Genomic DNA, 24,341 nt, shown 5'->3' on the forward strand with positions numbered 1-24,341 from the left:
CACTTCATTTACAGATGTAATTCAACAACTTGTGGTATCTCTCAGAGGATTTCAATGTCACCACTACTTCTTAGGTGTAGTTTACAAAATACACAAATGTCTTACTCATGGACTGATGCAGGCTGTCTAAGGGAGTAGAAGGAATTGGTGCCAGCAGCTTCTACAAATATATGTCTGTAGAAATTAGCGAATTTAAAGCTTTCCTCTAAGGAATTCAGTGTTCTTCAATTATAAACATAGTACCTTCTTAATACTCCCCAGAACACTGTGTCCATCCACGTAGGCATCGCCTGCTGTGATGGTCTCATCGCCAGTTAACATTTTGAAGGTTGTGGTCTTGCCAGCTCCGTTAAATCCCAGAAGGCCGAAGCATTCCCCCTTGTTGACACTCAAGGAAATCCTGTCGACAGCGAGCAGGGACTCACTACTGTTATAAACCTATGAGATGACGGCCACAAGAAAAGGAAATTACAAGTATTAACATTCATGTCAAGAAATACACACCAAGTGGAATTCAAATACACCAACCAAACACTCTGCGAGAGATGTGGGGCAGGATAGAATTGTGGCATTCTAAGCTCACTTTTGTCAGTTCCCTGATGACCAGCGGGCTACTCAGCAAAGCTATCTGCTCCGGAGGGGACTCTAGCACTTTCTTCCTTTCGTCTGCCACGTCCCGGTCTTCTGGAACAACAGCCATGCCTTCCCGAAGGATCACCTGGACAGACAGAGGAGAACCCAGTAACTGTAAAGGCTTCCTGTATGTGCAATAAAGAAAGATCCAACAGATGCAGGACCACATGGCTCAATACAGTCCTAACAGCCAGGCCAGTGGGCAAGATAGAGCATGGTAGCGCATGTATAGCCCTGTCTGTACCTACAATAAATATGTTTGCATGTTACTAAGATAAAAGAGAGGTCTCTATAGGGCAGTGACCACAATCCTAGAGTTGTGGTCACGTACAATATGTTAAGACAGTGCTCTGTACCAATAAGAGATCATTGTTACCAGGAAACTGTGAATAGGGCATCAGTCTAAGTTCTGAACTCCACAGTCTGACAAACGTGAAAGGATAGGTATAGAGGAGATGATTAGAGGAGAAGAGAGGGAAGCAGAGGTGATAGGGGGAGGAGGAGAGGAGCAAAGGAAAAAAGGAGAGTGGAGGAACTTCAAGGACTGAAGACTGATTTCTAAAATGAAGTTGCTTGTAGCTCATTAATAGTCAAAATAACAGATGTGTGAATTGGATGATTTACTTTTTGACCAATAATTTTCAAAATATCACTTGAAGTAGAAAGACTTATATTTTATTTTACTTAACGTTATCACTGAGTTCCCTTTAATACATATTTTCTATTTAAATTCTCAAATAGAATCCTCAAACCCATTCCACAAAAGACAAATTAGGTTTTCAAGAGGAAATCTTTTGCATGTCTAATGATCAACGTTGAACACATTCTTAGAATATACAGCTGTTGTGAAATTGTGTCAAATAGTATATGAGCAGCACCTCAATGTCCTGGTCTATATACAGTACCATTTTTAACTTCTGATGACAGTGAAACAAAGCAATTGTTTTCTCCATCAGACTAATAGCAGGTCTAGTGCCAATTGTTTGGTATTAATATTGTTTTATGTCATCCGTGTTCTATTTAAACCACAAAGTCAACAGCTCTACTACTACATACAATAAAACCTAATGAATGGATGCATTTGGTATCCAACGTCACTGGCAGTTGGGCAAATATTTTTTATCCATGCAATAAAAGTACTATTACAGCATGGATCTTCATGACGAGTTGGGGTATTTTAAATGGAGTGATAATCCATGGTGAAATACCCAAAATAGTAATTAGAAGTCTTAAAAGGCCTGAAATTATTACGCCTGCAAACTCCGGACATTTTAATTCCACACTTGGAGTAATCGCTATAGGTCCCCGCCTGACTCCTGCATAAGCAGGTGGTAGCAGACAATGTTTATCCCACACTGGTACAAGTGCATTCTGCACTCCCCAAAAACGGGACCTCTGTTGACATTCTGCAAGCAACATTTTTTTTCACTGCCATTAGGAGAAACTGACCAGTAATGAATGTAGTATCACTGCGTAAGAGCAGTTATTCCCCATTCTGGGACTAGTTGGAATTTGGTGTGTGGCTAGGATCCTCTAGCATCCCCGCATCCAATTTTCAGCCATCTTGTGATGACAGCCAATTTCTGTTATTGCAAACTTTAAACATTTTAATGAAGAATTTATTGTGACTTATGACTGCTATCTATAAGAGATCCACATTGAACGAATGAATGAATATCTCATTTGTAAAAATTTCGGTTATAAATGGAGTGCTCTATTACTGCACTGATCTGGTTACCGCAACCCTAAGCTAGAGTACACTCTAGTGGAACAGCTAGGAACTAGAGGCATGGTTTCTGAACACGTTTGACAGAATTCTCAATTGTATTAAAAAGGTTTGCTACTGTCTACAGAATTCAGTTTCTTTGTTCTCAACCTCTGATATGTCTCATAATAAAGTCCTCATGTTCATTTGGAATCCCACAGAAGAGCAACTTTGGGGATTTACTACTACTTTACCTGGTTGGCATGCTCATTTCATACAACCCTTAACCAGAGAAGCAGCAACTTCTCATATAGTTGTAAGTTTAATTTAATACAAAGAGACTTGCATACTTAGAATCTTCATCCTATTGCCTTGTCTTCTGGAAAGCTAGGTTCTCCTCAAAAGCATTATTTTTCCAGTTAATTATTGTGATAGAAAATGTTTTCAAAGACTGAACAAATCTCTAAAATGGCCAAAATGACACTAGACTTTGAACTGATCACTGTAATCTACTGAATTTAAGCAACCCTAGGTGGAGCTATTCTAGTCAAACTTGGTTATATAAGTTTCTTTTCCACTTTGTGTTCTATCAAATCAGGCACTACAAACAGTATGACACTTGTCCCAATATAACTCGAATTTCAAGCATTTAGACACAAATGATATTCTGGTTGAAACTCTGATTGTTTGTGTGTTGTGAAGCCATTTTTCAAGACTCCAAAGGAAGTGATTTCTGACAAATCTGACTGTAAATTGCTAAGCTGTCTTCAGATTCCTCCAAAAGAGGTTGTGCTAATCTGATTGCATTGTAAATGGCAGGTTATTCAATGGTATCATGCTTTTTGTCCACACCTATGCTTAGGATTAGTCAAGACAGACAAATGTATATGCCTATATGTTGGGTGATCTAGAAAGCTTCACAGATTTGCGTCAACATTTTGTAGCATAAAACAATCTCCCTGGTTGCCAAAAACAAACATGTGTAAATGAACTGTCTCAGATGGAAAAAGAAAACAAACAAAGGAGGTAGGCCAAAGGTTCAATTTCCATCGATTTATGAGAGCGGAGAAAAGGAACAGAGTGGTGAGACACAGCCGTCTTTAAGATATGTGGGGGGGGGGATGGTGTGTTTTATCTTCAGCTCACATATTTTGGAAATACCAAGGCAATTTTCTTTCCTGTCAAATCGTTGAACAAGAATCCCTGCCTTAGGTATAAAAAGGAAGTTAACATACTAGACATAGGATAGAGTCCATTAAGTATTAAAGGGTTTAGCGATAATAAAGACAGTAACTTCAGACACTGAGGGTCAATTTTAATTTAAACAAGTGGTCCTTCTATGGGAGCGTTCAGTCAACTTGTGGAAAGTTGTACAGAATGGTATCATTTGTATTGGGAAGAGGAAAGCATTTGCTTCACATCCAAATAGTACCCGTGAACTAGTCTTTTGTGTAAACTACTTTTTTGAAGAGATACCCTGTAAAATTGGTAGTAATTACAAAGACGTCAGTTTATTTGAAGGCTGCAAGTATTTCTCTTCTCTCTACAGGGTGCACCACAAGACAGTAAATTTCCACATGTGCACACAAGCATACACGTGCACCTAAAATAAGGCAAGAAACCACAAACATTGCATACAAAGTGATTTACGTGGGATCTGAGTAAGGTAACTCTTTTTCACTACCAAACGTTTGGGCCAAACAGATACAATTGAAAGTACTGAACTTACAAGGGGATCTTGTTGTATGGGGGCTCTCTCACTAAAAGGCAGGGCTCTATCTACTGCACAGGAGTACTATTCAGATTTCTGTGTGTGCATGCATACTTAAAAAGATGCACCAGATTCACCTGCGTATTAAGGTACTTCTGCACTATTCTTAAAAGAAGCATACTGTGGATGAAAGACTATCTGACTTGCCATTAAATGTAAATCCTTGACCGATGGATTCAAAACTTCCAAACTAATTGCTAACCTGACCCACAGGATCTGCAATGATACCACCACAAAGTAGGCATGTGACTCAAACACTAACAGACAGTAAATAGCTGTAATAACTGCTGCATTGGGCCTGCAACCATAGTTGAAAGGCAACATGCTCTCCAACTATTCACAACTGCATCATCAGCATTCACTAGTCCCATTTGCAGACATCAGACAATCCAAACCCATGCCCATAACTCAGAGGCCTGAGCTCACCCATTTCCTTCTTCCGTAGAAGCTGCCAACAACATTCCACAGCCTGTGCAGTACGCTGGTTTCGATGAGGAACAGAAGTAGAAGGAAGGCAAGGCCTTGTACTGCCATAGAAGTCATGTACTGTCCGATGCCCGGAGACTCCCACGCAAAATATTCCACCTGGTAGGTAATGTCTATGGACAAAGACAGCAACAATCAAGTTTTTAAGTGTTTCATTTCTTATAACTGTGTTAGTTGAAAGATGTCACATTTAGAAGGATGTAAACTGAATATCATTCAGTTAGAACTACAAGACAGTGCGAGTAGCCGCGGTGCCAGCTTCTATTACCCAAGGACTGCATAAGGTGCAAACAGTGCAGCACATGCCTTCCTGGCTGATACAACATATTATGCTTACAGAAGGTACCATACACTCCCATATTACTAATTGAAGTGTTTCTACATATGACTATCAGGAAACCATCATAAAAGAGGGAGTGAGTTTGGAACACAATTCAGGGAACTATTACAAGGGGTTTTAAGCATCACAGTGTGATATATTGGTTGCTTTAACACTCCCACTACAAAGTAAACAGTAATGTAGAGCAGCAGCATTTCAGGTGTCCTCCACTCCAAATCCTTCTCAAAACAGAAGATGCACAAGAAAATACACAGAACTGCAGGCCTCAGCTACACAAATATATTTAAACTAGACAACAGCCCTGCATGCTTAGCTCACACAGAACAGGTACAGCAATAGTATAAATATTCTTTGCTGGTGCACATAAGGGACAGACCCAGCAGAAACCGTGCAAGATTCTAAAGCAGGATGTTTTGAACTGCTTTTATGCATCTGTTTCATCCTTTGTGGCAAAGGTAGTGTAGAAATCGGTCTTTGGCTATAGACAGGTCAACGCCTCAAATAAGTAGGAGTCTTTTTCTTTCCTCTCCATATAGATGGACTGCCTTTTGTTTTAGATTATTATCGACACCAAGAGCCTTTGGTGGTGTAGCTGCAAAGGATAGTACCTGAACTTTTCTGGTAAGTAAATATCACACTCATGCTCTTGTGCTGGGTCGCACGTTGTGCCCTGTATATTTTTTAAGTTCTTCTGTAACTGCATTCAGATAGACTGGCCCATATGACCAACTCATGCTGTGTCTCATAAACAAGTATAACCAGCAATAACTGTACTGCAGATCTATCATTAGTCAAGGGGTCATCTTCGCTTTGTCGCATCTATTTTTTAAAGCTATTATATGGACCTACATTCTACTTAAAATGTTTTTGTCTTCTTTGAAAAATTCTGTCTCAAAACCTTTTACTGCTGAACTCCTGGTAATGTTATTTGATATAGAAAAATAGGCCGAGTGATTTTCGATATAAGATCTATGTCCTTTTCAACTAGCGATATGCTTTTTGAATAATAGCATAAGGCTTTCTAGCTTGAGGATTAGTTATTTACTGTTGCAGTGTGTTATATGGCGTGAAGCGGATAGGATAGAAATGGCTTGCAGTTGTTTTCCTGACCGTTTTGTCAAGGTCTTTGTATTTTGGGGGCCTTTCAGAGTGTGTTATAGAGTCTTTGATTTCTGGTACAATTAGGCAACCGTGAAACCTTTTGTGTGTAAAATCATGCTAAGGTTCTAGACATCACCTCGAATTATGTTTTTGAGAATTTGTGCCAACTCTGCTTCTTCCATACCTGATAGTTCTGCTTTAGTGTTGGTTTGGATTGAGCAATTTCAACAACTTTACCTAATAATGCTGCATTCCTCTATCAATGTTTTTAGTGTTGATAGCAGTAATAAAGGCATGCAGACCTAACTCAGAGTTGTGGCTGCCCTGTAGAGGATAACATTCTACATTTGGTGGCTTATTCACAAATGTATGTGAGTGAATCTACACATGTACATTTACTTTCAAACTTTGTAGTAAACATACTACTTTTGGCTCTTCACCATTTCCAAGCGTAACTTTAGTACAAAGCGTAGATTTGAATGTCTTCACCCAGTGAAACAGGGGGGGTGGAAACAGATTTATGAGTGTAAAGTTACCACTAGTAACTTTTCCTTTGTAGGGGGAGTTCTCTGCCACAAGGGTGGAGATTTCCCTAAAGCATGGGATTTAAAAAAAGTTTATTAACATTTAAAAACTAATACAAGCATTTTAAGTTAAATATTAATGTAAATTAATTTTATATTTTAATTTCATATGTTTATTTTGAATGTATAACGAGGGCGGAGCTTCAGACGGACTCCAGCAGAAGGATTATGAGCCCCATGGTAACGGCAGAGGGGGCAGGCAGAACCAGATCATGCCCCTTCTCCCTTAAGTGCTTGATGGGTCATGCAGTGTGGAGAGCTTCAGACCAACTCCAGGAGCGGTACTTACAGTCTCAGGATCACAACAGAAGGGGCAGGCTGAGTCAGATCACATCCGTTCTATCTTGGACTCTTGAGTGCATGAGGGGTACCACAGCGCGGGTAGCCTCAGATGGACTACAGCAGAGAGACTACCAGTTCCAGGATCACGGCTGAGGGGGTAGGCTGAGTCAGATCATGTCCCTTCTCTCTTACACTCTTAAGCGCCTGATGGGTCCCACAGCGCAGGACGTGCCCGGGCAGTACAAGAGTCAAGGGCGGGCCGGTTCACGCCCCCTGGAGCGTGCTAACATTTGTTTTCTTAGGTCTCTCCACAGCACAAGTAAGAGCGTTATTTTTTCACTTAGCAATGTTTGTTTGCCTGATACTTCACTGGTGGCCCCTCTTAAAAGCCTTATTGTGACATTTGACTGTTTCTGGACACTTTGGTAGTCTGTCAGTAATCCCTTATTGCTATAGGCTCAATCAGCTGCAGTTATAAGCTCCTTTCTGACTTATTCATAGCACTGGGACATGAGCAAGCGCATGTAACCTCCGGTGCATTGCACCAAGAAAACGCCTGAGTTGCAGCTCTAACATATTCACTTATTTGACTTCTAAGGTTGGGGCTATAATCAACAAGATTATATCAGTAGAAGAACTGGGGATAGACCCATCAGCTGTTAAACAGTTTGACTGAACTTCTGACCACTGCACGTCATTTGAAGGGGCTGATCTCAAAGTTAAAAATGACTCTACACTGTCCTCAGTTGCTAATTCACATATTGTGGAAGTCACTGTATACCAGCCTCCAGTAGTGGGAGAAACAGCCAGAACTAAGCCCTCTCAGAAAAGAAGAAGGTGGCAACATTCTTTGCTCTTCAAAAGGCAATGCTTTTACACTTGATTTTGAGGACAAATTACTCGCTAGACATATTGATAAGATGGAAAACGTAATTATTAATTTCTTTTCTGCATGAATAATAGGCTTAGCAAATTGGAAAATGTCCTTGCTATGATGGATGTTATTATCCAGCACATTCATTTGGTTGCTGCTAGGGGCCCACGGCTCAATGCTTAATGCCAATCTCACCTCATCTTTGCAGGGTCTTAACCTCCCGAAGGCCGGTGGCCCGCAGAAAACCTGCGCTCCTCTAGAGGATCCCCATCATGTTGACCCCAGACCTAAAACATCTATTGCTCTTAAGACTGGGCTTCAACTAGTTGGTGGGGCTCATTCACATGCTCCTTCAATGCATCTTTGGACTCTACAGCCTTCTGGACTCGACAACCTCCTTTAGAAGGAGTCAATGCTGGTAGGATGTCTATTAATTTAGTTACAAGAGGTGGAGATCTCGGTTTAAAAAGTCATAACCTTGACTTGCCACCGGCTGCTACACTTTATGTAATTGTACTTGCCAACGTGCTCCCTATGAATTCTGGGGCAGCCAAACATTATTCACGGCTTAAAAACAAAGTTGCCCATTGGTTTGTGGGGTGACTTGGCACCAAACTGAATTTGTTTAAGAGTATTACTATGATGTGGAGGGTCACATGTTCAAGCAAGGCAGCAAAAAGCAAAGCAATTGTATCATTATGAATTTTAACAATCCAGGCACAGCTGGTCATTTGTTATTGGACTTATCAAATTTCCTGGTGTTTTGCCACTTCCCTTGGGTTTTTCCTACAAGCCTCCTGCTATTCTCACCAAATCCTTAGCGTCTCATCAATTGTATTTATTCACTCCAAAGTACCAGTCAAGGATTTTACCCCTGGCATCTCCACCAGAAACAGATCTGGATCCTTGAGTGCCTTTATTGACAATGGCTGACTGATACAAGGACTTTTTACTGACAACAAAGATGTCGACATAAGCGTACCTGCAATTCATTTGACCGGGATATAATAATTATTGTGTGTTGGAATGTAACAGGGGTAGCTAGAAATAAGGAGATTATTGGGTGGATTTTATTTTAGGAAAAAACAGTGTGATCTGTTTACAAGAAACTTGGGTGATATCCAAGAGTTTGTTCCTGGAGAAACAGCAGTTGACCCAGCAATATGTTCAACCTCTGGTAGTGGTAAGGGGTAGGCCTCTTGAAATTGTAAGCCTCAACCAACTGGACACGTGTTCTCCCAGTTTACTTGCAGTTTGTCTTTCTTTTTAGAATCTCTATAGCATTTTGTTTTTTTTGATAATGCTAACCGATGTCAGTTTCAGGATGTTAGTGCTTTTTAATAGGATTGTCGGAAAAACATTCCTGCCCCACAAAGGGAAATTAGTTTGTAGTGTTACTCCATGTCTTAAGTACACAACAATGTAACACCTCTCCTGTTCAAGAGGCCTGTAACTGGTCACCCTTACCAGATGCGCAACATGTTAGACATCCTGACCAGGATGAATAGCGAAATACTATACTGAGTAACTTTAATTTGGTCCTCATTGAGTCAGTTAGTGCAGACAAGAATCACAACTAGATTGTGCCTACTTTTCCGTGACAGGTTGTTTTTCCACAATCAATTCTATCTTTGTACCTTCTGGCCTATCCCCTTCTCTCTTGGATTTTGAGGTGCTCTGGGATGCCAGAAGCTATTATAATCCTTAATGTGCCACTTTTTCCTGGGTAGGTAATTCTGTACCCAATATTCACGCTTTGTGTCAGCAAGAATTCACTAAAGACCGGGGCTGCAGAATTCCCGGAGATAAGGTTATTTCAAGTTGTCTTATGAATTGTTCAGTGAACGTTCCAGGGAGTTTTTAACTTGCCTAGATGATGGAGCCCAGGATTAACACATTTTCTAATCTTTTTTTGCCATCTGCAAGAATGTGAGGCTCATTCTTACTACCACCAGTTTCAATGCCCCAGTTCCATGCAAACTGTGTGATCACTCTTGCATTATTGTACACAAAAAAGTTTTGAAAGCCTTATAAGAGAAGCCCAAGGACAAAGACAGAGTTATCTCTTGCCATTGAGAATAAAATATAGCCATCAAGAAAAATCATCTGAGCTGAAGCAAGAGGCCTGGGAAGAATTAATGGTCTCTTATTCAGCTAGGGATGGCTCTAAAGTTTGAGAACTAATTATCGTTCCATTTCATGTCACTAACAGGGAGTTTTATATCACAACACATTACCCCAGAGCCTTGGTTTGAGCATTTTGTTGCCATTTAAGATGCCCATAATTCCAAATGTTCCCTCGATATTCATTGGGCTAACTCGTTGTCTTTTCCCTTGACAGCTTTCTTAACTTTTAGTTGGGAGGCGGTCAAGGACGCCATCATAAACATGCTCAAGAAGAAAGCCCCTTGTCCAAACGCAGTTCCACTTGATTTATTCAGGTCCAATGTGGCACTGCTCCTAAAACTTTACATTAACACCAATATAAGGTATTGACTTCCATCTTGAAGGCTCAATTCTATCATAGTACTACTCTTTCAAAAGGTCAGCAAAGATGACCTACGTTTCTATTGTCCTATATCCTTGATCAATTCCACGTCAAGGTGACAGGGAGATTGCTATTGAAGAAACTGATCACTTGTGGCAATGAATACCATGTCCTGACTGACATCTGATACGTTTTTCAACCCAGGAAGGGCATGGTGGGGATCAATGTCGGAATCTCTATCTGCTCATAACTAAATATACGAGGGCAAAGGCGGCACACTTCCTTTGAGGTTCGTGGACCTGAGCTCAGCCTTTGATAGGGTAAACAGGACCAAGTTTTGGAACATTGTGTTAGGGATAGGAATTCCTCTCATCCTGCTTTTTACAGGGTGCTGTCCTCAAAGCATAGAGGAGGACCACAATGCCTTAATCGCAGGAGAGCACTTCCAGTGCTCAGGGTAAAAAAGCCAGTTAAGTCTATCCTGTCTACGCAGCCGTCCAATGGTGGTCTAAGGCTTATTTGGTGGCTGAAGGAACCAGGGGCCACCACTGGCTCCCTTTGGATGAAGCACCTGGATATATTTTTGAACTGTCTGGCTGATGTGGAGGGTGAAGTTTTGTTAGGTCAGTATGAAAAGGTATGCTCATGTATTAAGAGTAGTTTATTGAACCCTATTCAGTGTGCCCATGAGTGTCAGATGGTTCTATATATTGCGCTTCAGCGAATCGCCGGCTAATGAAGGCCCTGTAGCCAAACCGGGAGACTCATCACTGGTTCGTGTAACCCACAAGAATTACAAACGTACCTTACAAACAAGGAGGGTGGAACTGAACCAAAAGGATTGGGAACTTCTAGAAAAACTGTGACCTCCAAGACTAGCAAGGTGTTCTGGGACACGGTAAAAAAAACAAAATCAGGCAAAAGGATTACCCACACAACTCTCTTTTGAGTTGCAACATTCTGTGTTAGACATTTTAAACCTATTTATTAATTAGTGGAAGGGGATAATCAAGGAGAGGTACTTTTGTATAAATTTAATAAACCATCTAACCGGTCTGTCATTTTATCCGAAGTGGTGGAGGCTGTGAGGCAAATCCTAGGCGGTAAAGCCCCAGGGCTGGATGGGATTGCTATGTACCTCATCAAATGCAACACTGACCTACGGAGCCCCCTGCTTACAAATGCATTCAATCATTTGTTGTGTAATATGATCCTATGCTCATGGGCTCTCTCAACCTTTGTTCCCATCTTCAAAAAAGTGGTATGCATGTCCCCTAAACGCTATTGCCCTATTTCTCTTATTGACAGCAAAGTTAAGATCTTGGGAAGGGTAGATTCAACTGTCTAAGGCTTCAGGTGAATCAAAATAACATTTTGTGTCCTTACCAATACGGGGTCTGACCTGAGCTGGGTAGAGTTGATTTGATTGTTGGCAAGTATACTATCACCTGAAGACACCCACTGTACCTGGCCTTTGTGGACCTCTTGATAGCTTTCAACTACATATATCATTCTAAGCTTTGGCGGATGTTGCTAGATCTGCGAGTTGAGTTTGCACTGGTGAACCTCTTCATTATTCTGCTGGAGAACCTAGCCACAAAAGTCCGATTTGGGACATCAGGATAATTGCCTGACACTTTCTCAGTAGCAAGAGAAGTGCAGTTGCGTTTTATACCGACCCAGTAGTTGTTTATCATCTATAAAGTTATTTTTTGGTGAGTGCCATCAGCAATGTCCCTAAGATAGGGAATTTGCAAGTACCAACCATAATTAATATAGATGATGTGGTGCTTACGGTATAGACCCCAAAAGTGCCTAGTATGTTGGCCAATCCTTTGTGACCTTTATGAGCAAACTAGATTTAGTCACCTATCTTGCAAAGTTTCACATGATGCGTGTGGGCCAGGAAGGAGAAATGCTTTTAAACTATCAGTTAATAGGTAATCCCTTAACAGTGTCAATACCTTTTGTAACCTGGGAGGTGCCTTTGACTCCTCAGGCTCCTGGCAGTCACAGATCAGGAATTCATTCAAGTCAGCAGGAGAATTTTTTTTATCTCACTCAGACCGGAAGAAGAGGGTCCATCTCCTCCCAACTGAAAATATATAAATCCCAGTATGTTACTGCTGCTAGGCACGAGGGGGCGGGGGACTGGGAGTATTACAATCCTCTCCATTAACAGACAGAGAAAAACTGTATACATAGAGGGCTCCTCTGCCTTCCCCTACCAGCTATCACTTTGTTATCCACTCATAGTTAAGCTTACAGTATATCTCAGAGCAAGTGAAGCTGGTTATGATCTGGGTCAATAAAAAGACTAGTGTGAACAGTGACACTGTACAGGACTGTCTTAACTTAGAGGAGGGTCTGCTGAGCCCTTGGTTCGGTTATATCCAAAGTACCCTAAAAGGTTTAGGTCTTCCGGACACGTTCAAATCACCTTCCACCCTTACCAAAGATGACAAGCAGGTGGTTATGCTTCAATTTCAGAAACTTAGCCAGTCAAAGAAACTACACATTGAATCTAACAACCCCTCTATCAGATGATTACATTATTATCCTAGCACTTGATGAGCGCGTGCTGTACCTTACAACAGAACTTACACAGAGGGCAAGATCTCTTCTTTTTCGCTTCAGAGAAGGTACAGTATGGTACACATTGTGATTTTGGGAGGAACAGAGTTTCTTTGGTAGTGCTGGACTGAAATGCCCATGTGATGGGCTGTCTGAACAATCCCTGATGCATTTTATGCTTTTATGTAAAATTTTCAGATCCATTTTTCCTGATTATTTAAAAATATTTAAAGAGCCGGCAGTGCAGGGATGCCTGACGCTATGTGCAGCTGATGTCTGTTTCAGAGTAAGCTCCTTTCTTAAAGCAGATGTACGATCAAGGAAAACTATGGAGGGGTGGCCTTCTGGTCGAAGTTATTGTCCATGGTACCTTAAGCCTTTGTTATCTTTCAAGATAAGGGAACGTTAATGTTGCCAGAATTAGGTGGCAAGTACATTTATAAATCTCAGGATGACCACAGCTCTTACTTATAGTATCATACCAGACCCTCAGAGGTTTTTGATGTCTGCATAGTTGTAATTCCGCAGGATACCCTACACAAATATCACTTTGCAAAAATATGTACCATCAAACCCTGGAATGTCGAATTGCTGCTTGTACTGTTTTCTCTATTTTTCAAACTTTATTTTGAGAATATGCTTCTGTGTTGCTACAGTTGCTGTATTGTAAGTATTGCTGCACCGCTGCCTGCCCCGACTGTATGCACTTTATTTCGATAATTAGTTTTAAACCCTAATCGCTACTGTTTAAGCACTTTGTGTATATGATGTATTGTCTCTATTCAATGTGAACCTTGATTCTTCTGTTAATTATGGGCATAACAGACAGTGTATGATAAAGTTGGCTCTGAAAAGGGGGACTAGACAGGGCTGCATGGTAGAACCATTGCAAATTATCAAAGTATGTTAATAACCTTATCAATTAGGGTGAGATATCCCCTTGGTGTTACTTGCATTTTAAACAGTGCAGACAGAATGATAAACGCAATGATTTTAGATTGATGCACCGTTTTTTTTTGTGTCGCTTATACACTTTATTGTTTTATGTTGCAGTTTGACATATGGTCTGTAAGGTGATTTATTTTTAGGATTAAAACTATTTTTTATTTATTTCTGTATAGCGAGCAAAAACAAAAACACAGATAACAAAACAACTTGCCTACATCCACTGGTCAGGGAGGAATAAGAACCATACAGAAAGAATCAACCATGGGGAGGGTGGACGGAGGTGGAGGAAGATAATCGACATCCCTGACAGCCCTGGGAATGGAGTAGGGGGGGTGGGGATGTGGGCGGGGGGAGGAAGGGAAACGGTATTTGCACATTTTATTGTCTCTCAGGCCCCTCGCAGGCAATAGAGCACCATCAGTGGGTAGTTAATATGGGTTCAGGGTTTCAGCTGTGAGGCACAGCGCTGTAAGGTATGCTGGACAGGTTAGTTCATGAAAGCTCTGGCTAGGAATTGGAGGCAAGGGCCCCACGTTTTCTCAAATCCGGGGAGGGTGTGTGTTCAACAAAGATTGTCAGTTTCTCCATGCTCAAAAGTTCCCAGAGTATATACAACCAGTCTGTGTGCGTGGGGATGGTCTCTCTGCCCCATTTTGATAAAAGGACTTGTTTAGCTGCACATAGTGCCAGGGTGATTGCCCTCCCTTTCAAGGACCGCAAGGGATAGGTCAGGGCGCTTGGACAACCTAGTAAGATGGTACTAGGAAGCGTGGCAATTCAGTGTCAAACATCTGGTCTGGGTCTGCTAGGGCATCTGCCCAGTAGCAGTGCAATTTGGTGCAGTGCCAAAGTAGGTGGCTCAGTGTGCCAGTGTAGTTGTAATGTCACCAGCAGCGGTTGTCACTGCTGCATTTCCACTTCGCATCCGTGCGGGATAGTCTAAGTGTTTTGGAGACAGTCTGTGCGGTTTTGGTGGCACATCTGGAGGGAATGTTGTGAATTCTATGCAATAACCATGTTGGATACTTGATAGGACCCATGTGTCTGTGGTAATATGTGTCCAATTGTGGTAGTATTTGGTTAGCCTCCCCCCCACTTGTGACAACTTTTGGGGTATTGTAACATTGAAGTCACTGCTTGCTAGGGCTTGGTTTTGTGGGCTGGAATTTCCCTCTTCCTCTTGGGAATTGTCCTCGATAGGAACCACAAAACCCTCCTCTTTGGTATTGTGATTGATAGGTGGGTTTTGTTTGGGAGGTGGAAGGTTCAGATGTTTGTTGCCGAAACCCCCCTCTAAATTGTGGTTTCCTAAAAGTGCCTCTGAATTGTGGGGAGTAGAGCGCACCCATGGCTTTGGCCGTGTCCGTGTCTTTTTTCATTTTTCAATGGCAGTATTGACTTCCTGCCCAAACAACTGATGTTGGTTAAACAGCATATTTAATACCGCTTGTTGAATTTCTGGTTTGAATCCAGAACTCCGCAGCCATGCATTCCTGCGAATATTACAGCCGTGTTGACAGTCCGTGCTGCTGTGTCTGCAGAGTCTAATGCGACCTTATCTGATTGTTCGATATGGCCTGTCCCTCTTCAACTACTTGTTGGGCATGTTTTTGATGTTCCTGGGCAAGTGCTGTTTAATATCTTGCATCTCGTCCCAGTGTGCCCTGTCGTAGCGTGCAAATAGGGCTTGCAAATTCGCAATTCGCCACTGATTGGCTGCTTGTGATGCCACTCGCTTGCCTGCTGCGTCGAATTTTCGACTTTCTTTGTCAGGTGGTGGAGCATCCCCTGACTATTGAGAGTTCGCTCTTTTCCTTGCTGCTCCTACAACCACTGAGTCTGGTGTGAGCTGTTGCGTTATAAACACTGGGTCTGTTGAAAGTGGTTTGTATTTCTTTTCGACCCTAGGTGTGATAGCTCTTCCCTTTACAGGTTCAAGGAAGACCTGTTGTGCGTGCTTGAGCATGCCCGGTAGCATTGGCAGGCTTTGATAGGATGCGTGGGTGGATGCCAGTGTTGAAAAGGAAGTCATCCTTCATTGGTTCAGAGTGCATAGCTACGTTGTGGAACGTAGCTGCCCTGGCTAGTACTTGCGTATATGCTGTGCTGTCTTCTGGTGGGGATGGCTTAGATGGATAACACTCGGCTGTTATCCGATATTGGTGGATTTTATAAATCCCATGCATCAGCATCATCTTGGGTCATCCCAGTATGTGTGGGTGACTGCATTATTGGTGTTCCCACTGGTGAGAATTGTGGTGAGGGCAGTGGGGATGGTTGTGGTGAGACCTGTGGTGTTGGTGACTTGTCTCTAACCACTTTTGCCTTTGGTTGCATTTCTGTTTCTTGAAATGCCAGTTTTCTTTTAGATTTGAGTGAAAGTAAAGTCTGAATCTTGCCAGTATCCTTTTGGATATGTAACCTGTTGTCTTTTGTCAGGTTCCTCTATATCCAACTCTTGCTCAAATCTATGTCTTTCCTTGAGTTGTATGGAAAGCCCTTGCTCCTCAGTGTATGCGCTTCGTTTCGGCTCTGAGGCCGCTTTTTTCGGTACCGAAGATTCTAATGTAATAGTTTTTTTCGGTTCTGAGGAGCTTTTATGGGTTTTACTCGATTCGATCACTCGGTGTCAAAATCTTTCAGTGCGGAATCTCGACCGGAGTCGGAAGTCTTCGGCAACTCTTTGGCCTTTTCGGTGCCGATGTCTGGTCACCTTCTTTTCGGTGGGATGAGCCATGGCCTGCTGGCGGTGGCATCCCCATGGCCTTAAGTTTCTTGGTGGGACCCTGAGTTTGGGACGGGGCAGGTTTACTCACGGTTTGTTGCACCGTCGAGGGTCGTTCACTGTCGGATTCATCCGAGTCCGTTTCTTGGATTGAGATTCTTTCTTCCTCCTCGAAGTCGAGCTGTTCTTTCGGTTTCAACGCCATTTGCAGTCTTCTTGCACCTCGATCTCTCAAGGTTTTCTTCGACCGAAACGCTCGGCAAGCCTCACAAGTATCCTCTCTGTGTTCGGGCGACAAACACAGGTTACAGACCTGGTGCTGGTCTATATAAGGATACTTTGCGTGACACTTAGCACAGAAACGAAAGGGGATCCGGTCCATTAGTCTGGAACGACGGGTGTGGTCGGGCCGACCAGGCCTCGGTGAAGAGTGGAAGCCCCGAAGGGCCACCAAAGCGGTCTTGATGTCGGGGCCAATACACTAACACTAAACCGGTACCGAACGAGAACAATACCGTCAAATTTTCGATACTTTAGCTAACTTTCCCGATTCGAAATATGGAGCGAAGAGGAACACGTCCGAACCCGATGACGGAAAGAAAACAATCTAAGATGGAGTCAACGCCCATGCGCAATGGAGCCGAAAGGGAGGAGTCACTCGGTCCCGTGACTCGAAAAGACTTCTTTGAAGAAAAACAACTTGTAACACTCCGAGCCCAACACTAGATGGCAGGAACCGTGCACAGCATGTGTATCTGCAGCTACACATGCCATTGAACATATATAAATGTATATATATATATATATATACACGCATACATATATATATATTTTTTTTTTAAATAAGTCAAACTAAATGAATTTATTTTAACATTATTTCTGAATAATTTCTATTTTAAGTCCCTGCATCCATTATTTTCTATGGGAGGGTGTTGCATTACCAGCGCTTGGCCGTATGGGGTGCAGGGCCTTTTGCAGGTCTGAGCTGGGGTACATTTACAACTCTTTCGGGGCCTTTTGTCGTTTGCTCTCCTAGTTGTAGAATGTGATTCTGAATGCCCCAATATCAAATCTCTTGGTAACACTAACAGCAAGGACTTCAGATCCCCACTTCTGGATGTTGTACAGTGCAATAGAGAGTGAAAATGCTTTGTGTGCCAAACTGTATCTCCATAAGCTTGAGGTAGTTGATGTGGTGTCCATGTTGCGTGTCTTGCGTCCTGGTTCCCTGAACAGCCATATGGGAGAGAAGAGCTCTCCACTCTATAAGTGAGGTGTCCATGGGAATGGTCACTTGTGGTAAGAGGTTGAGGAATGGTCATGCCCAGCTACAAATTTGTTTTGTACCACCACAGGAGAGTGTACAGAGTTCTACCAACACTAGGTCCACCCAGTTGCTCTCCACTTGTGACCATTTTCCCCACCCCAACACACACAAACGCACACGTGCGCACACACAAGCACACACAACTGTTGAACTTCCTTTATGCCAAAACAATTGAGAATGCATCATCCCCCCACACATTTGTAGCATATACAAGTACTAACTGCTATGGGGTGGATCCCAGCTTAGTGCAGAATGAGTATCTTGTGATCCAAGGCTATAAAATCAGTAGTCTGACTTAGGGCCTGATTATGACTTTGGTGGAGGGGATCACTGTCACAAACGTGACGAATATCCCATCAGCCATATTACAAGTTCCATTATATCCTACGGAACTTGTAATACGGCGGACGGGATATCCATCACGCTTGTGAAGGAGTAATCCCCTCTGCCAAGGTCAATATCAGGCCCTGAGTTGTGTTAATTCCTCGAAATGTCTACTCTTTAAAATTCTCTCTTTAATGTAACACCAAAAACTCACTGAACATTTTGCAGATGATGGCAGCGCCAAATGAAGAGGTGCAGAACTGTATAAACTCATAGTTCTGATAGAAGTTGCTGATGGATTGCCCAAGGCAATAGTTGGGCAAGACCAGAAACACCTTATCCAGGGTCTTTGATAGGTCAACCATCCCCAGCTCTGTAAATAAAAAATACAACAAATTTAACATCAATGTCAAGCACAGGAGAACCTAGGGTCCACAGAAGAGGACCCCACTAGAAAGCAGACTGAGTAACTTGCTATTGGCATGAAAAAAACAACTAATTTACTAGTAGCAATGCTTTACTGCTATAGGTATCGTCTATAGAACAGTGATCTACTGGAACATAGTTACATCTTCATACCTAAAATACCTTTGTATCTAAAAAGGTTTGTCAGTACGAGTCAGAAAGGAGATGCATTATTTCCAACGGCATTTCAAATACACCACCTTGGCAAATGAAAAAAAACAAAAAAAACAAGAAGGACGGGACTGTGACAAAAGAATACAATGTCTTTAATCTCTAATATTCTAAGTTTTGGTCATTTGAGCTAAAGCCCATGCATGTATTTCTTTCAAGAGTTTTAAAGAAGAAGGGCATGTTCAAGCAAGGGTAAAGATTTAAAAGCAATGTTGTATTGAGTATAGGAAACAAAAACATCCATAAAAGGGCCTGTAAAAGTCGAAAAGTTATGTCTGAATGGTGCTTGAATATGCAGAACTTTGATGTCTGCAGAAAGATGACCTCAAACAAATCAGGGACCCCTCCTGACACCCAGCTCTAGATGGTTAGATCTTACATCCTCTGAGCATGCTATCTCTTCAGCTGTTGCTCTTGTTCAAAGCCCACTTTAGCCAGTACCATAATGTGAGGATAAATTCCAGGTACTTACTTCTTCTTTACTTCTTTTTTATTAAAGAGATATATTGGTCGTTTCAGGCTTGTTTACATTGGGAATACCATTATGTAGTTAAAGCACCACATTAAAGCCACACTGCATAAATGCATCCTATACTCTGAAACTACAACATAGAATGCTACAGCAGATGCTGTGATTTCCTGCACAATTTAAAAGGAAAACGTTACTTATCCTGTTACCAACCACTTGTAGTACTGTGGATTCACATACTCTGCATACTCCTGCCATCTACAGTTAGAAACAGATTTGCTCATGAGGTATCTTGTGACATTTCACTTAGCCCACCAGGAAAAAGGTTCCACCTCAGCTTGTTTTTCTTTAGCCCGCGAGTAATGGTTGTTAAGTATGGTGAAGGGACACATAATAAATCTACAATGTATTGTAAATAATTCAGTAAAACCAATATATTGGATCAATCTGCTCACGTCTGGGGAGGAGGGAGAGTGTGTAGGTGAATCTACAGTGTTACAAGCTATGAACAGATGGTTACAGGGTAACATTTTATGTTCGTAGAATGCGTGGTTGAAGAAACACATGCTCTGCATAAACTGTAAAGCTGTTACTCTCATTAGCAGTAGCTGGCAAGCAGATGATGCAGATGCTTGGAACCAGGTTCCTAAAACCATTTGACAACTAAAGACTCTTGGTGGGCCTATATGCCAACACAGTCGTGTTTGGTGACGTGTGTGGTGTTGACCATGTGGCAGCTTTACGGAAGTCTGCAATGGGCATGTTCCCCACCCTTGGAAATGGGCTTTCTAATGTGGGATTTAGCAAAACCACAAAGAGTTGTTTTGTCTTTCAGATGGGAATAGTTCTGTCAATGTAATAGATTATATTGCCCTCTTGACATTAAGTATGTGCAATGCCCTCTCTGCGAACACCTCTGCAGTTTGCAAAAGAAGATGCAAATTGTCTGGTTGACAAGGAAATGGGAAATACACTTTTGGGAGAAATATACGGTTCTTGCTCAAGACTTATCTATACTTATGTGCATCTATGAAAGGATCCAATATGGCAGTGGTCTCCAAACTTTTTAATGCGCCCCTCCAGTTGAAAAATAAAAATCACTGCCCCCCCCCCTCAGAATTTTTCACAATTACTTTATAAAGATGGCAATGTTTAAAAATGTCTAGACCTATTTAAACATTGCAGTTAAGTACTGTTACCTTTTTAAAAATGCAATAACATGCTTCTGCCTAAAACAAAGGCCGGTTATCTGTGTAATGCTTCTTTTGACCAGAGTCTGGTGCCCCCCCTGGGATCACCTGAGGCCCACCTCGGTGCCCCCCCCCCCCACCCCCAGTCTGAACACCTTTGCTCTATGGTTAGTGAGTATCTGACTTATTGTTTCTACCTGAGGTGATAGCTACTTAACAGGTTACTTTCAAAGAAAGGAATTACATACCACAAGAATTGAATGGCTCAACCTTTTAAAAACCGTATTCAAATTCCAGGCTAGTGTTGTAAGAGCTGTTCAAGGGATAATTCTTTCAAGGCTTCCCACGAATGCCTTAATGACAGGAATTTAAAAAAGAGTGACAGATGCTCTTGGTTTTGTGTTTAGGCTGACATTGCAGCTAAATATAAATACATAGAAGGGTATGTCAATGATGCTTTCTGCAAAAGTAATAAAGAACAGATTATATCCTGAAAAGATGCTTTCAAACGTTCTACCTGTTGTCCTAAACAATAGTTGACAAATATTTTCCATTTCGAAACATAACAGGCACACACAGTGGGCTTACATGCCTCCTGCAAGATTTGCATACACTTCTCTGGGAGATTGAGTTAACCAAACTCTACGATCACTGGTGCCATAGCTGACTCCGATACCGAGTCATGAGGTCTGGTCCGAGTGGTAACTTCTCGCCAGGATGTACTGACATTTTTAGCTGAACTGGAACCACAAGAACGATTGTTACTGATACTTGCTGCATCTTCCTCATTACATATGGAATCAGAAGAAGTGTAGGAAAATGGTAAACAAATATCTTGGACCAGTTATTCCACAGTGTGTTGCCCACGGACTGTGGGTGTAAGAATCTGAAGGAAAGTTGTGGGAATTTGCGTTCTAAGCAGTGTCAAACTGATCGATTGTGAGACTGTCTCATCTCTTAAAATAATTGAGTATTCATCTCCTATTTGTAGGCTTGTTGATGTGTACTTAAAAGGTCGAATAAATCATTAACTGCCCTTGGGAGATGCTCCACTAGTTGTAGAATGTGATTCTGAATGGCCCTGACGATAAGGCCGTCCGAGTCTTTGTTAGTACTCATCAAAATGGACAGCATGAGAGCGATGTCTGTTTGCCTCGACAGAAAGTAAAAAAATACCAATTTGTATTGCTGTAATCCTAAGGTAGTTGATGTGGTGTCCCTGTTGCTCTTGAGTCCTGGTTCCCTGAACAGTCATATGGAATAGAAGCGCTCCCCACCGTATGAGTGAGGTGTAATGTTGTAGTAGTCACTTGTGGTAACAGGTCAAGGAACTTCCCTGAGCAGTTACAAATTTCTTTTGTTCTGCCACAGGACAGCATTAAGAGTTCTGGGCTCTGCCAACACTAGATCTTCCAACTGACCCTCTTGCTTGCATCCATTACCTCCTTAAGCACTCTTGTAATATACTTGTGTAATCTTCTGCACAGCACTATGGCTATGCATGATGTCAATATACCCAGCAGTTTCATTATGTCAGACTGTGTGGAGTTTCATTTTTTCCTGGCATAAGGGAGTAATCTCCCTAATCCCTTAGGTGAGGGAGTACCAGTTCTATGGCACCTTTGGACAGACGCACATGCAATTCCTCTAACAATAATTGTAGGTGGTCTAGACTCATAACATGGCGATGCAGTGGTCTGCTTGGTGATGCAGTTTCGTACCTTTAGCAGTACCCATGTTGTGCCACTGACATAATCCATTATTTGAAGGTTATTTCCTACCATGAAACAGGAGGAACCAAAATCTTTACCTGACATGGTGTTGGGTAACTAAGAGGTTGGGGAATAATAGAAAACTCATTCCCCTGGTGTTGGTTGTTGCCATAGGATTCCCCTTGCCATATGATCTGGCTACCTGCACATCCTGAACTGCTGCTGCTTCCAAGACCCCTAACAGTGAGTAGGAGCTGATGCCTTGAGGCCTCCTCTTGACTGCTGTCTACAGAAGGCAGACCTCGATGCCTGCGACAACAGTGTGCTCATCACACCATGGCAAATTCAGTGTTTTTTTACATCTTTGCCAACAAGGAATCAACCTGAGGATCAAATAGGTGTTCTCAGTCAAATCGGACACGCCCTTAATCGGGCGTGGTGTTTGAAGAGTACAATGACGTTCATTTCCCTGGAGGTGGGGTTAGCAGAGTCCAGGACACAAATGATGACTGCTTTGGAGATCACCTTCCCTTTGGTGACCAGTTCCTGCCTTTTTTTTGCAGTACGCCTTGGAGTTGTGTTTGATCAAATCCTCCATCCCCTCCCATTAGTGGTGATCTTACCTGACAAGCAGTCCACCAAAATAACGATTATCCACTATTTGGCTGCCTCCATAGCCACACATTTCTCTGTTGCATCGATCACCTTGTCCTCCCTTTTTGGAGGAGGAGAATCTCTTGTCCTTTTCCTTGCTGTACATACCACCAGAGTCTTATGGAACCTGACCCCTCATATATGTACAGAGGGTTATTTTGGACAACCCCATATTTCTTTTTAACAAGTGGATTGATTGCTCGAACCCTGACTGTGTCTTTAAAGATCTTGGTTGTTGATTTCAAAAAGCTTTTTAGCATGTGTTGGTACGGAACTGGTCTCTGGGTCCTAGGAAAGTTTCAACTGAGAAATCATCTTTTTCCTCCACCACTTGTAGCTTCACTTTGTCGTGCGGCATCATCCTATCTGTAACTGCATGATAGAGGCTGGTACTAACCAGTGGGGAGGCCTTAACAGGATAGAGCTCAAAATTGTTTTCTTGGGGATCTATGCTCAGCACTAGCTCTAGGGCGATGCAACCGGTGCCACTGCACCAGGCTCTGACTTAAGGGGGCTCCGTGTTTGCAAGTACGATATGGGTTCAAAAGCACCTGCTTCTGTTTTCCTTGCTTCGATCAATTTTCAGGCAATAATAACAATGTCAAGATAACATGATTAATATTCTTCCTGGAGAGAGATTGGAGCTTTATCTAGTGGTAAAGTAGCACAGAGGGTTAATATGCCTGCTGCAAAGAACGTGTACCATGCAGATTACTAAGTGCACATAATGTTAAAAGGTTAGTCGATTACTGCTTTTGTCTTAGAGATCCTTTTCTTACTTGCAGTTTATACGTTAAAATCATAATATAGAACAGGGAACTATTAACTGCCATTAAAGTGCTGCATGCAAACTGCAAGGTATAGATTAGAGCAGGCGTAATCAATGAGTAGCTCGTGAGCTACTTTTAGCTCTCCAGAACCCTGCGAGTACCTCTCCTGTGAGCAGCCCAGCCTACTGATATAGAAGCTTTTGCTTGGTTCAATTATTGTAAGTATACCAAAATTAAAAAGCATATATTCAAGATAAAAATGTGTGCGTTTTCGTAACGCATAAACTGATGTTTGGAGAAAAATGATTCAATTTTCAAAATGTAGATAAAGCTATTATTTGATTTCAAGAGATTTATTACTCACATTATTTATTCCAGTCTGGTTGCAGCTATGGCTGTTACTAACGTATAGGCATTCCAAATTGATAGTGCTTTTTTTTACTTTCGCTGCTGGCAGCCCTGCCTAATGCATTGATGTGCTTACTGCTGACGATCTTGGATGGGGTGGAGACTACTGCATCACTAATTTTAGTAGTTCCTTTTCATTGAACATAAGTAGCTCTTACAAAAGAGGTTGGAGACCTCTGGATTTGAAAGTTATGATTTTTCCCCAATCTTTCATTGTCTTAATGTTGCAAAAAGGCTTCATTTCGGTAAAAAAAATCAATTATTATTAAAGAGAACCACCAACCACGGTGTCATGTTTTAAATTATGAGTTGTGCTTTTTCTGACAAAGCACATTTAAAC

General features: G+C 41.9%; 1 protein-coding gene across 3 annotated transcripts in view; it reads right to left on the reverse strand.

Moving 5' to 3' along the window:
* ABCA3 (ATP binding cassette subfamily A member 3) overlaps positions 1-24,341 on the reverse strand; it is a 453,847-nt gene that overhangs the window by 22,953 nt on the left and 406,553 nt on the right. For all 3 annotated transcript variants that reach the window (XM_069210492.1, XM_069210493.1, XM_069210494.1), the window contains exons 23-26: positions 18,377-18,535; positions 4,536-4,708; positions 584-718; positions 244-438 (exon numbers count right to left, since the gene is read on the reverse strand). In XM_069210492.1, the coding sequence (XP_069066593.1) occupies positions 244-438; positions 584-718; positions 4,536-4,708; positions 18,377-18,535 (662 nt within the window). The remainder of the gene's footprint in view (positions 1-243; positions 439-583; positions 719-4,535; positions 4,709-18,376; positions 18,536-24,341) is intronic.

Source organism: Pleurodeles waltl, chromosome 10, assembly GCF_031143425.1.
Source record: "Pleurodeles waltl isolate 20211129_DDA chromosome 10, aPleWal1.hap1.20221129, whole genome shotgun sequence".
Lineage (NCBI taxonomy): Eukaryota > Metazoa > Chordata > Amphibia > Caudata > Salamandridae > Pleurodeles > Pleurodeles waltl.